Genomic DNA, 14,812 nt, shown 5'->3' with positions numbered 1-14,812 from the left:
CAGTGTTTACTGAAAGTTTTATAGCCCCGTTGATATTGCCTTGAGAGGTGAATAGATCACTTTATTTCAAACAATTCTTTGTCCTCCTCTTTTACTCTACTATTTTTGAGACTCACCAAAACATATGTCTTGAAAGGAAATTGCATTCTTTGTGTAAATCTGAAGTGGGGTGGAAAAAAGAAAAAAAAAAAATTCCCTTCAAATTTTGGAAAAACTATACTCTTAAGAATATCTACCGGGGGCTTCCCTGGTGGCGCAGTGGTTGAGAGTCCGCCTGCTGATGCAGGGGACACGGGTTTGTGCCCCGGTCCGGGAAGATCCCAGATGCCGCGGAGCGGCTGGGCCCGTGAGCCATGGCCACTGGGCCTGCGCGTCCGGAGCCTGTGCTCTGCAAACGGAGAGGCCACAACGGTGAGAGGCCCGCGTACCTCAAAAAAATAAATAAATACATAAAAGAATATCTACCATTTTTATGGGCTTAGCATGGTTGATTATTTTCCATGACACCTATCTGGAAAGAAGAATTCAGTTTCTCATCTTATAAAGCAAATGAATGGATGGATGGATGGATGGATGGATGGATGTTACCTCATCCATCCCATTGGGAAAGAATACATTGTTTTCTCGATTCCCCTATTAATTTGTGTCTGTGTTACTCTGAAAGAAAGGGGAAGGGAGGGAGAAAAACAAAATGAGGAAAAAATTTGTATCTTTTAAAATATTACCGAAACTAAATCTCACTGACCAATTTAGGTTTCTTACTGGGGAGACACACTAAGTGACTGAGGATAAGAAAAACATGTCTGTTTCTTAAATTAAAGAACATTAACTGCTTCAACAGAGGAAAAATATTATTCCTGCTGAGGGGCATTTTGTACAGTATTGTTAATTCAAGGCTAGCTCTATTTTACTTTCTTTCACCTAAATCTTACTTATGCCAAATAACAAAGAGTAGAGAGAGGTAAAAACATAAAACTGAGTGGCACTGTCTTAATACCTAATGATAATGGACAAAATTAAAGAGCTGATCTAAGCAGTCTATTTGATTAAAATTTGATGGTAGTATTGCACCCCAATTGTTTGAAAGTTTTTTTGTGTGTCAATGGATATTCTATTTTTATTAAACTACACGTTCGCAGTGAATTGCTTTGAATTGAAAATACACAGTTTATTGTGTTTAGCGTATTTTTTATCTTACATGTAGATATGTCATAGTAACTAGAAACTATTCAGTTAAAAGAAACACCTGGCATTTTTTAATGTGGCTATACAGGTCATCATAGACGTGGGTCGTTTTTTAAAATTCTATCTCAAATGAGGTTTGTTCTTTAAAAAGCAAAAGATATACCTTCATCAGCATAAAAAGTAAAAGAAAATTTTCACATGGCTGAAAATCTCCCATATGGGAATTAATTTAAAAGGCTGAGTATAAAGGCGATGGTAGCCCCAAAAGAAGAGAGCCAGTGGGAGTGCTATCCCTCACCACCCCCAGCGCCATCAGAGAATGTTTCCAGGCATAAACACATGAGTGGCAACTGTGTAGAAAGGATTATTAGCAGAGTGCTGGTGGCTGCAGGTAGGGAAATATAAATGCCTTTAACCAAGACACCTCCACGTTCAAGAATTCTATAAAGAATCTAATTTCCCCAATGTATGTGGGAATGTGAGATCCATTTATAGAGAGAACCTGCTAAATTCCATATAAGTCACTGGAAAGGAGAATGAAGGTTACAACTGAAGTGACATAGCTTATATCACCCATGACTTTACCAAATTAAAATGGGGACCTAGGTATATAAGAAGGTATCAGTTAACTAAGATTAGACTTCTCACCTCAAATGGATAGTAGAATAAAGTAGGCAAACAGTAAAAAGGAGAGAGGATTTAGTAGAGGAAGAGAATAGGACAGGAGAAACTGTCCCAAGATCCTTGCACATCTGTTCACTGAGGCAGCATTATGTTGTACTCAGGTAAGCAGTCTGCTTAAGCCTGATTTGTTGAAATAGTCTACGTGCCTCCCAAGCTCTGTGATGTGGCCTGCTGTCCTGAAAATGTGACCAGTGTACACAGAAAATTGTACCTAGCTGTCAATGTGAAATTCCTAGAAACGTTACAGTTTTCTTCAGCCAGGATGGATTCCAGCCAGTGGCTATGAATTTCCTCAATTACTTGCCAACGGGATGAGATCAGAAGTTGGGATTGTTAACCAAGTAACTATGTTGTGCTATTTCTTCCTCCCTGATTCACGAATAACCAAGGGCTTTCCTGGATGATGAAATAAAATGATCCTTTTATTCTAAAGCACCTTTCTTAGGTGTTGCACAGGAAACAATTTTAATTTTTACTTATTTTTTTGGATTTTAAACCATTTGCCCTTCCCTTTTTGAAATGTGCTTTTATATACAGCATACCTTTGGGGATATAATTATCCACAAACATTACAAAATTTGACAGTGTTTCTTAATGGTGTGCATAAGTAGGGAATTAAGAAGCCAGGATTTTCAATGGAATCAGAAACCTGTGATTTATATAACCAACCCCTAGCACAGAACTTGTTCATGAAAGCAAATTGATTTCCATTTCTGATGGGTCTGTTGTAGATGACAAAATGTCAAACTAACATTATCACTTGAAATTCAGTAGGTCTTTCAGAAGGTAAAGGAAACATATTGCTTAGTTCACTGATTCTTAGTTCTACTTTCCTTTAAGAATATTCACCTTGTGACTGAAATATCTGTTTACATTTTAAGTTACTTATTCTTGTTGGAGAGTCTAGGTTTAAAGAGTCAGACTTTTTTCCCCCAAATTCTGCTTCATATTTAAAAGATACTGAAACATACATTTAAAATTTCATATAAATACAGTATTCTGACATTAAGTACTTCAAAGAATTCTTTCCTTAATTGCAGTGCACATCTGTCTCTGGGTCAGGGAAAGGAAAAGGTGAGAATTTTGTCCCTTGCCGCTCAGCTAAGGCACAAAGTGAAGACGGAGAAATCTGTTCTTTTCCCAATAACCATCTTTGTGAGGCTGTGGGGTGTGGAGAGAAACATTGCTTTAGCACACTTACCAAATCTGGGGTGATAATCAAGTCCCTCTGTTTGTGAAACGCTGTATTCAAGCAACTGAACAGGACAAGGAAGGCTCATGCTTTCCCAATTAAAAGCAGGTACCTATGCTTGTAGGTATTTTCCACGAATATATTTATCTGTCTGTTAAGGTTCAGATGGCAGTATACAGCCGGGTTGTATTTGCAAGAACCTGAACTACCTAATCTCTTAGGAGAGTATGTTTTACAACATTGAGTCATCAGTTATTGGTGTGTGGGGACAGTCAGAACTGGTGTGGAATACGTCAGTTGAAGTAGCATTGCTGTGTCACCAATGATTTAGCAATGTAAAATGGAGAGCTAGGTGTAGAAGGGATCATAAGAAGGGATCATTTAGCTAAGGTGAGACTTATCACCTCAAGTGGGTAATGGAATAAAATGGACAAGATGAGTAAATGAGAGAGGAGATGTAGTAGAAGAATTTTCTAGAATTATTAACTGCTCATCAATGTTTTACAAGCCTTTAAGATCTGTGGAGGAAGGGAAGAAAAGATTCACTTACAAAAGATGCTTTTAGTGAAGCTTCTATTAAGCCTTACACATTTTTGTAGACAGTGGGAACTGGGTATGTGTTAGGATGGCTGAGAGACGAGTTACATGTTGAACAAAAGTGAACTCTTTTTGTTGGGAGGAAACTTTTTTATTTTTCTCTGTTAAAAAAATTTCCAAGTCATTTTATAATCCTTCCCATCAACATTTCTTAATTATGTTTATTGAGGAATTTTTTTTAAATAGAAAATAAGCTTGTTAACAATTGTTACACATAGGTTATGGCTATACAGTTGTGCATTATATTATTTACATTTTGTGTGTGTTTGAAAAGTTTCAGAAGTTGGAAAAGGCAAAAAAAAAACCACTTAAAAAAGAAAAATTACTCTTCATCTCACCACTTATTTTTCTTCTTTTGAAATATTTAAAATAAAAAGTAAACGATTTCCTATAACTACTCCAATTTGACCCTCCAGAAATATCTACCATATAGAGCTCCATGCATATCCTTCCAGAATTTTTAATATGTATATACAGTTCTTTAAATGATAAAATATATAGCAGGTATATAGACAGATGCATATACATGAAATTTCCTGTTTTACCATTTAACTGCATAAAAATAGACCTGTTTCCAAGTTACTGTATTAGGTTTTGCCTCCTTTTTAACAGGTGAGAGTATTGATGCTGTTCTGTTCTACAGAGGTCACAAAATATATGAACTCAATTCTCATTAATGGATGCTCAGTTATTTCCCGTATTTTGCTCTTACAAATAATACTGTAATGAGCAGCACTGAGCCCAGATCTTTTCACATCTTGTTGTTATTTCTGTATGATAGACACCTGGAAGTGTGATGGCAGAGTCCTAGGGTAGGCACATTTACCATTTTGATAGAGACTAACAATTACAAATATTTTTGAAGTATTGTAAAAAGCTTTCAAGGACCGAGTAGCCCCTTTGGGCAGTGGCCTCTAGAATTGCACAAAATGACTAAGATAAATATACCACTGTCAAAAGATGGTGATTTATCAGAAAACCAAAGAAATGACTGATACGTGTTCCGATTTCTACTTTTTCCAGCAAAGCAAATTTAGAAGTTCATCATCTTAAAGAAATAAGCTTTTTCTCTAGTATAAAAAAAGGAGTAAAGGAACATATAACTAATCGCATCATATGGTACACTAGTCGCCACCTTTCTTGGTGCCTGCAAACTTCTCCCCAAGGACCAACCCACTTTGGTTGGTCCAAAGTTTTTAGAATTTTCTTTTCCTGTAAAATTCTTTCTCCCAGTATCTGTACCCCTTCCTCAGAATCCTCCCTTCCCCCACCAAAAAAAAAAATTTTTTTTTTTCAAACAAAAACGAAACTCTACTGTTAGGGGCTTCCCTGGTGGCACAGTGGTTAAGAATCCGCCTGCCAGTGCAGGGGACACGAGTTCAAGCCCTGGTCCGGGAAGATCCCACATGCCGCGGAGCAACTAAGCCCGCCCGTGTGCCACAACTACTGAGCCTGCGCTCTAGAGCCTGCAAGCCACAACTGCTGAGCCTACATGCCACAACTACTGAAGCTCACGTGCCTAGAGCCCATGCTCCAGAACAAGAGAAGCCACTGCAATGAGAAGCCCGTGCACCGCAATGAAGAGTACCCCCGCTCACTGCAACTAGAGAAAGCCCGCGTGCAGCAACAAAGACCCAATACAGCCAAAAATAAATAAATTTATAAAAACAAAACAAAACAAAACAAAAACTCTAGTGTTTGTACTTGCACCTTTTAGGAAAAGATATTAAAAAATAGATGATCGGATGTTACAACATAAAAGCCTCATTTTCATTTTGTGGATGACCTTAATATGTTTTGCCCTAAAGCATACATGGATGGTAGGAGATTGATGGGCTGTGAAAAACAAAAACAAACTCATAAAAAGTTAACGTATCAGAAATAGCAGTATCAGCAGCAGAAATGCCTGCACAGCAACTGAGTGGTTTTGAAAGCTCTTGAGACATGTCTTCTGATGCATTAGTAGTATTAAGTGGATCAGGGCTAACAAGATCCATCTTTACATATATCTCCTTATATTCATATTTTGTATCATAGGAAACTAAACCATATGCTCTAGATTAAGAACACCAGATGTATTCTTTTTATCTTATATTTCAGAAACATTGGTTCATTGAATCTATGGTATATAAATGGTTATATTTCTGATATAAAGAAACATAGTTTGTTCAAATTCTTCAGTGTGAGAAATCCCACATAAAAAATGATTTTTAATTATGCCATATAGTGCTTACCTGAAGAAGCACTCTTGTAGTATCTTTCCCTTAATGATGATCCTAGTCATGGATTAAGTCAAACTGTCACTGTTGTACCAACAAGCAATTATACCTTACAAATCAATCTTCTCGTTTGTCTTTAATTTACCATTCATTCGTGAGGCACATTGTAGACATAGAGTATTTGTAGTTATTCAGGTTAGGCTAAGTAGTACATATTATGTTAAAAGCTGAAAAATATTTTATAAACTAAGTTGCTATGATTTATTAAGTCAGGTAGGTATACTTCTGATTTGATGAACAAATTAACTTCTCCCTGTTCCATGACCACAACCTTTTTTTCAGCCTTTATCACAATTTGTTGGAAAGGAAAACCATGAAGAGAGTATTACTGCATTATCACACATAAATATTATCAGGAAAAATCATCTAAAAGATGTTCCACCGCTCTTAGTGACCTCAAAAGCTCCACTTAACAAAACTGTCATAAAGTTGTAAAGTGCCTGTTGGCATTTAATACAAGGTTAAAAAATATGGGAAGTATTTGATAAACATTTCTCTACAGATAAAAAAGTCATTTGAAACTTACTGTGGGTTAGATTACTGACCGAGTAAAATAGAACATTTGAAAAGCAAAAACATGGGAAATTAGGGTTTTTTTAAAAAAAAAAATTTCTGCTGAATAGCACTACAGTTTTTAACATGAACTCAAGGTATACATTCAAAATATTTTCATGGAAGCTCACAAAGTTTTGGTAAGAAGTGACTGAACAATGCAGGTGTGTGTATAAGTGCCCTTTACCTGTTCCCCACCAGTCACACAGGCATACCTTCTAAATGAAGCTAGTTCGTTATTGATAACATTTTCTCAAACTGAGGGTAGTTTATGTTCCTTTGTTACTGAATAAGTAGCCCGAACAGTTTCACAAGCCCATATCGATGTACATGGCACCACTCTCCCTGGGGTTTTAAATGATTTAAGAGACAGCATAGCATAATGAGAAGTTGCCTAAATGAGAATTGACAAGGTCTGGGATCAGATTCCCCACATAGCCATAGTTTTACTGATAATGATGACCTTGATCAAGTCCTTTTACCCCTCTGAGCTTCACTTTCCTTACTAGTGGAATTAATGCGAGAGGGGAGGGGAGGATAGATGAACCCACAGAGAGTGAATCATGCGAGAAGTATACACTATCCCGCTCCCCCGCCCCCGCCAGTGTCTCTCCCAGTACCTGTGGACACAAACATGCTTCCTGTCACTCTCAACCTCCTTTGATTTTAATTCACACAACAAAGGAACAGTTTGCTCTTCTAAAACAGAGATCACAATCTTGTTAGCCAAATGTGGCCTCCAAAGGTCTTTTCTTTGACCCCTACTGGATTTCAACAAAATTTTGAGTCAGTAGTGAAAACACAGGAAAGTCACGTAATTACCTGGGTTTTCAGTTGCTGTTGAGAGCCTGAGAAACCTCACCCTCTTGGCTCTGTAGTACTACCTGGAAAGATATCTGCTAGAGCTTTGCACCCTTCTAGAAGTTCTCCACAGTCTACACCAGCCCTAAGGATGGCCCTGACATTGAGACAGAGTTCAGTTGCCATTCATCTAAAGCTTATTATTATTACTTTTTTAAAAAATAGAGAAATATTTCTCTTTCCTGAGACGCCACTGAAAGTAGAGAAATGAAAGACAGCTTGTTGCACAAAAGGCTCCTTGTTGCACAGAAATGGGGAGGAGTACATTACTTGTGAAAGTGTTTACTGTTCAGTACCTGGTTATGTTTAACCATTTACCTAACCGACCTGGCCGCTTGAGCCACTGGAAACCTTGACCCCTGCTTGAGGAGATCGTAACTTCCATCCTAGAAATAAAACAGTAAAGATGCCAAAACCACTTAAGATTTTGTTGTGGACTAGATAGGCTAAAATATACAGGTCACTTAACTTTTCTAGACTTCAGAGCCCTCTTGTATAAAATGAAAATGCTGGACTAAGTAATCTCTAAGGCACCTCTCAGCTTACAATGCCACGATTTTAAAGTTTTACATCTTATAAGGAAGCCACCATGCAGTTACTGTCACAAATATTTACCCTGTTAAAAGTAGCCATCGGGCTTCCCTGGTGGCGCAGTGGTTGAGAGTCCGCCTGCCGATGCAGGGGACGCGGGTTCGTGCCCCGGTCCGGGAGGATCCCACATGCCACGGAGCGGCTGGGCCCGTGAGCCATGGCCGCTGAGCCTGCGCGTCCGGAGCCTGTGCTCCGCAACGGGAGAGGCCACAACAGTGAGAGGCCCGCGTACCACAAAAAAAAAAAAAAAAAAAGTAGGCATCATGTTTTCTCCTCCAACCGAAGGCAGATTTCAGTGACTACCTCTGTCATTTTCCATGTTGACAGTGTATATTGTGGTATCATAGCTTCAGAGTGAAAACTCTGCTCAGATGCAACGTGTGCCTTTAAAATGCATTTATGTTGTGCATTTGTAGCTTTGAACTGATGAGGTTGTGACCCTGGCAAGCCCTCATCAGCTGTGAGCTGCACTTCAAGTTCTTGTTAATAATAGCTAAAGCACTAAAGCTCGCTAATGGAGACTTAGAGCAGGTTCAAGGGTATCACCAGGAGAAAGCTGATCTCTTTCTCATAAACTCTGATTCTTGAACGAAAAAAATAAAGTTACAGCCCCCTGCCCCCATCAGAAATTCCCAAAGGACTGAGACTCATTACCGGGGAACTTTAAAAATATCAACCGGGGAACTTTAAAAATATCAATGTCTGGCTCCCATACCCAGCTATTCTGAGTTAATTGGTCAGGTGTGCAGCCTGGAAAGAAGGAATTTTAAAACACCTCAAATTGCGCTATTGTGAAAACACTGTTGTAATAAAACGTGATTCATAGACTGTGAGCAAAGCCAGCTTGCCAGACAAAAGATTGAAAAGAGACCACAGTGAAGTCAAATTCATAGTTTTCTTAGTGTCTGCTTTTTTATTCAGATTCTAGCATGCTTGATTATATCCTGTAAATTTTTTTTCCCACGTTGGACAATGGAGAAGTTTGGGGAGAATTGTATAACACTATTTTGCAACAGACCCTTGGTGATTATTTTCTGATACGACCTAGAGTTTCATGTTAAATAATAAATGCTGGAGAAGATGTGGAGAAAAGGGAATCCTCCCACACTGTTGGTGGGAATGTAAATTGGTGCAGCCACTATGGATAAGAGTACGGAGGTTCCTTAAAAAAAAACCTAAAAATAGAGTTACCCTATGATCCAGGAATGCCACTCCTGGGCAGATACCCTGAGAAAACTCTAATTTGAAAAGACACATGCACCCCAGTGTTCACTGCAGCACTATTCACAATAGCCAAGACATGGAAGCAATCTAAATGTCCATCAGAAGATGAATGGATAAAGAAAATGTTGTATATATATCCAATAGAATACTACTCAGCCATAAAAAAGAATGAAATAATGCCATTTGCAGCAACATGGATGGACCTGGAGATTATCATACTAAGTGAAGTAAGTCAGAGAAAGACAACTATCATATCACTTACATGTGGAATCTAAAATATGATACAAATTAACTTCTTTACAAAAGAGAAATAGACTCATAGACATAGAAAACAAACTTAAGGTTACCAAAGGGGAAAAGATGGGGGGAGGGGTAAATTAGGAGTTTGGGATTAGCAGACACAAACTGCTGTATATAAAATAAATAAACAACAAGGTTCTACTGTATAGCACAGGGAATTACAGTCAATATCTTGTAATAAACCATAATGGAAAATAACATGAAAAAGAATATGTTTATGTATAGCTGAATCATTTTGCTATATACCAGAAAATAACAGAACACTGTAAATCAACTACACTTCCATAAAAAATAAAATAAAATAAAATAATGAAAAGGAATAAATAAATAAGAGTTTCACGTTGGAGGAGTTTCACCCCACGTTTATTCTTCAGCATAATTTTTATGTTGACAGTTATTCGTTTTGAATACATGATATAAGATCATAATTTGGTTAGCTAAAGAAAACTGTATTAAACTGAATTCAAAAAGTTGACAATTCAACTGCATATATTTTCTGTTTTGTAGAATGTAAATGCTCTCCACCCCTCAAAGAAAAGATAGTTACTTTTAGAACCTTTACATATGAACTACATCCACAAGACCCTTCTCTGCTCAGACATCCTATCTACTTGAGGAAGAAATGAGTTATAAAGAAGGAAGTGACTCCAGAATTTATCTAGCCCCACATTTTTATTTCACAGAAGAAGAAACTGACGTGCTTGATAACAAGAAGTTTGTCCCTATTAGTAGATGGCAGATCCAGAAGTAGAACTCATATTCAGTATACCAGTCCATGATTTCTTCTCCTGAACCATCAGATTCCCACAAAGCTTTCCTCCCCTTTCTGTGAAACATCCATTCTGCCATTTTTACTTGTCCTAGAACGTCAGTGCGATACTGTCAAGTCTTACATAATGATTCTTGAACGCCAGGATATTGTTGCATGTGATATATACATATCCTGAATTAGAATGTAATGGATCAGTGCAGGTTTCCTTGGATTTCTCTGTAATTAGCTTCCAAAGTAATACTTCCAGACCATGTGCCAGTGCATGCCAGAAGTAAATATGCTGATCGCGTCTTTGGTTGATTATGACGGTCTTCTACTGCTGTTATACTAATACTTTTCCCATCTCCAACTGGCTTTACTTTTTGCAGCTTTGAGCAGTAATTCAGTCCCCTACGCCTCCCTGATTGGCTCTGTGTCCTCCCTCTCTAGCCAAACCACCACTCAGTCCATATATGATAATAACTCTCTCCCACGATTCGCTCGAAAAGGTCTAAACATCTTTGTCTCTATTATTTTCTCTGTTAAAGCACTGTAATGGATGTCCACATCATTCCATTTCCAGATAAACCTAGAGTCTCTTGTGCCTTTGCATTTTCACTCTTGTCATTGGGGGCGCCTCATCTGGATAAGATCACTTTAATTATTAGACCACCATCACCCACCCTCTCCTTCCACAAAATGTAAATGAGTTCAATTCTACCATCTATAGGGAAAAGTTTCAGAAATGGGTTCCAACATTTATGTCCAAATGCATAATTATATCAGCAACAAAGAGTTTCTACTTCCAAGGCGACTCATTTTCATTGGATCTTCCATTAAGATTTTAGCTGACTGAAAACAGACTTTCATAGCCATGAACACTAAAATACCACCTATCACAGCACAGTGCTAAAATGATTGGAAGAAGCAAAATAGTTTTTTACCTGACTTACCAAACCATTGATAATTCAGCATTTGAGACAAAGGAACTCACTGGGTGGCTTTCAATAACAGCACAGTATCTAAAATACCCATAAAGTAATTACACATTGTGTTGACTTAGTGGTCACCATACCACAGCCTGACACCCTCCAAAGAGTCCCAGGGAGGGCAGAATGTCAACATGGCTTCCAGTTTGAGCCCCTCCCTCATTCTTTTTCTACGTCAGAGGCTTCCCTGGGGGCATGCTAGTTCACGTTTTTTCTAGTCAGCTGGAATCTGCATCTTTAAGACATGAGTCAGCAGTGCTCTCTCATGATGCTCTTGAAAAATGAATCAGAAGAAGGAACATGTAAATCACATGAAAAGTGAGAAACCATTGTACAGCACAGGAATCGCCAAAATTGGTAGATTATTCTTACCAGAATCTATGAATCTAAGATACCTTCAGCTGGCAGACTGAACTAAGATGCATCACCCACTGTCACTGCTTTCTTTCTTTTTCTACCTTCTTTTTCCTCTTCATCCTTTCACCATTTGCTCCCTTTCCTGCATTCATTTCCCATTAGTGGACAAAGATGTTCACACCTGAAGTGGATTGTAGGTTTGCTGGGGGTTAAATAACGGGGGCTTGGGGCAAAATACCACAAAGCTGTCAGTGTGGCCATCAATAAATGTCCAGGAGAAGGCTGCAACCCTATCTCTACAATCTGCTACGAGTGAAAACATTTTTGAAACTCAGTTTGGTGCCTGATTTTGTCATCAGTGATTATTGTCTGTGAGCTGTGGTGCATGTCCTTCTTTGTGTCCATGTATGCATGTGAATGTCAGTCACCTACAGGTTTGTGAAATATTAAAGCGATCTTAATCTAGTCACAGTGTATAGTGGATCCTGTAAAAACCTGCAGCATTTTTATTAGTCCTTTTAAAAAGTATATCAGACTATCCATTTCATTTTTTTTTAACAAATTCATTCTGTTTTATTTTATTTACACCATCATTTCCTTTGCAGGTTCAGATGATTCCGGTTACCCTGGTAACCTTCATTCTTCAAGTTAGTTTTCCTTGATTATGCATAAGTCACTTTATGTTTCCTATCAAGCTATTACGCTTTTCCTTTTAGGGCTTTCTCAGTATATTTTCTTAGTTCACTTTACACCATTTAATTCCACACAGTTTCCATTTCACACAGTGCAGGAGAAGGAGTTTGAAATGACATAACAGTCATTACTCAAAGCAGAAGTTGACATCAAGCCTGACTGTCAGTTTTCTCCACGAGCTAACTGCATTGATTCATAGCACAATAACGCTTTCTTTCACACTAGGAGTGTTAGTTTGGGGATTACGCTTGGTAGCTTTTCATTTGGCTACAAAATTCATCCTTCCAGAGCATGTCCTGCTTTGAGTAACCAAACTATCTGCCTGCTTCCTCACATGAAACATCTTTACTACTCACATATTTTCAGGCCATTTCTAACTATAGTATTCTCTATATTTTGGAATAGTTAGCTTCATTCGTTTTCAAATGTCTTTATTCTTTCCTTTTAATAGGTATGGCTAGTCATCCTCCAATACCTATCTTGGAACTCGCAGATCACATTGAAAGGTTAAAAGCAAATGACAACTTGAAGTTTTCCCAGGAATATGAGGTAATTAAGTGTGTTTCTACTTGACAGTATTTTCAAGAATTGCCCCCCTCTTCTTTTTGATCATATTCTTAAAAACTAACTTCATCAGTTCTTTTTCCTTTAAATATGACTCAGCATCCGATATAAAAGTTTATAACAAATAGCCAACCTAAAAGTATCTGTATAATTAATGTGGTAGTTGTACTCTGAAAGGTGTTGAATTATTTATATGCGTTTGGTGTTACTTAATGAGGTTGATTTATCTTCGCTGATTTCAAGTTCATAGACTATACTGAATGTATAAGCTTCCCAGTACACCAAAGGGGTGCCGAATACACTGATTTACGGTCAGAGGCTCACTGAAAAAGAAATTACACGGAATAAGCAGATTTCCCAGTATTCTTTTTCAGTTTTACATGGCCTGAAAACTGTAATTATTAAGTACATACACATGATTTTACCATTCAGTCTAAATAATATTAGGGCTAATACTAAGATAGTAATATGTTTGCAGAAAGCTGCCTGTGTTTGAAGCAATGGTGAACTTAATGGTATCTTAAATTTTCAGAATGCTTGAAGGTTTTGTGTGAATCCTTGATGAACATGAATAAAAAATTGTTGTTTATGTCTGGGTATTTGGATATTGTGGCATTTATCAAGCAGAAAGTTGTAAAACTGGATATTTATGGTATTTCTCAGAAACCGGGACCCATAGTGAAACCAGTCCATGGATTATTCATAACTAAATGATCATTTATCTTTTAGATCAAGTTTAACTTAGCGTAAGATTAACATGTCCAACTAAAGTCTTCTAATTGTGCCAAATAACAAAACTGTTTGGAACAGTTCAAATTCTACCATAAAGAGTTTCTGATTTACTTAACGGGAGTTTTAAAACACATCCTTGTTACATCCCTTGGTTTCTGCTTTATCAACCTGAAATGAGGCTGATGGACTAGACACCTCTCAGTCCCTAGCAGCTCTAACATTTTGCCCTGTCATATTCGGGTAGAAAACCGTAAGAGGAGCCCTAACCTCAAGTGGCTAGAGGGATATCAACTATGTGAAGAAGCTCCATGTAAGAGAACGTGGTGCAGTGGTGCCTGCGGCAGTCTGGATATTTGCATGGACTTTCTAAAGTCTTTAAACATTTCAGATTTTGATTATTTAAATTATTGTGCTGGCTAAGCAAAACCTATCTGTAGCCCCGTGTACCTTCTGCACCTTCAAGAGCTGGTAACCTTTTATGCAGTTTACACACTCCAGCATCTTTGTCAAATATTTGATAGAACGCAAAGGAGATTTTGTTTGTTTGCTCATTGGTTGAGTTACATTTTCCTGTATTCTGTTCTAAGCATTTAAGAGAACGTTTTCAATTTTAGGAAACACATTGGATTGTGAATTGTCTTTATTTTCTAAACGGGCTGCTTCTTATTTCTTTCCTGTTCTTCCTCTTAGTCATAAAGGCTCTTTTTAAATTATGCAGTATTCTTTAAAATAGTTTCTGGTTTGAGGCTTGAGGCTGAAATTTGAGTTTTAAAAAGAAAACAAGGCATGTGATGAATGCCATTTGGGGCAACGTAAAAACTCTTAGCTGAGTGTGTTAGTTTTCACCAACCAGAATCTTTCACTCCTCCAACCTCCTCTTTATTGTTATCGTGAGTGTTGTTACTGTTATGCTTAGTGTTTCGCTGTGTGTGATATGATGGGTCACCAAAAAAAATAAAACTCGATAGCTCAACCTGTTAATAAGCTATTAATTGTCAATACCACTGACAGTATTTGCATCATTCAGGCAATCTCAGTTGTATGCGTTGACTACAATAACCGGCCTTCTTTAAATATGGAATTTCTCCAGAAATGCTACATGTAAAGACACACTAATGATACTCATTTAGCCATTAGATTAGAAGTGCTCCTTGAAAGTAGTTACGAACTGCATGCTGGCAGCATTCCCATTAAGAACTCCCCCAGTAGCCGTTGACATGATAGCCCACACTGACTACCATTTATCACAACGATGATCTGT

General features: G+C 37.8%; 1 protein-coding gene across 10 annotated transcripts in view; it reads left to right on the top strand.

Annotated features, from left to right (window-relative positions):
• PTPRD (protein tyrosine phosphatase receptor type D) overlaps window positions 1-14,812 on the top strand; it is a gene marked incomplete at its 5' end in the record, with an annotated part of 417,042 nt that overhangs the window by 291,400 nt on the left and 110,830 nt on the right. For 8 of the 10 annotated variants that reach the window (XM_082656696.1, XM_082656688.1, XM_082656691.1 and 5 more), the window contains one exon: window positions 12,707-12,804. In XM_082656696.1, coding sequence (XP_082512822.1) covers window positions 12,707-12,804 — 98 coding nt within the window. Of the gene's footprint in view, window positions 1-12,167; window positions 12,210-12,706; window positions 12,805-14,812 lie in introns of all 10 variants that reach the window. The other 2 variants (XM_082656692.1, XM_082656689.1) reach the window with 1 other exon arrangement.

This window comes from Grampus griseus (genome assembly GCF_964374135.1).
Source record: "Grampus griseus genome assembly, chromosome: 6".
In the NCBI taxonomy this organism is placed as follows: Eukaryota; Metazoa; Chordata; class Mammalia; order Artiodactyla; family Delphinidae; genus Grampus; species Grampus griseus.
This window is presented reverse-complemented; position numbering and strand designations above follow the sequence as displayed.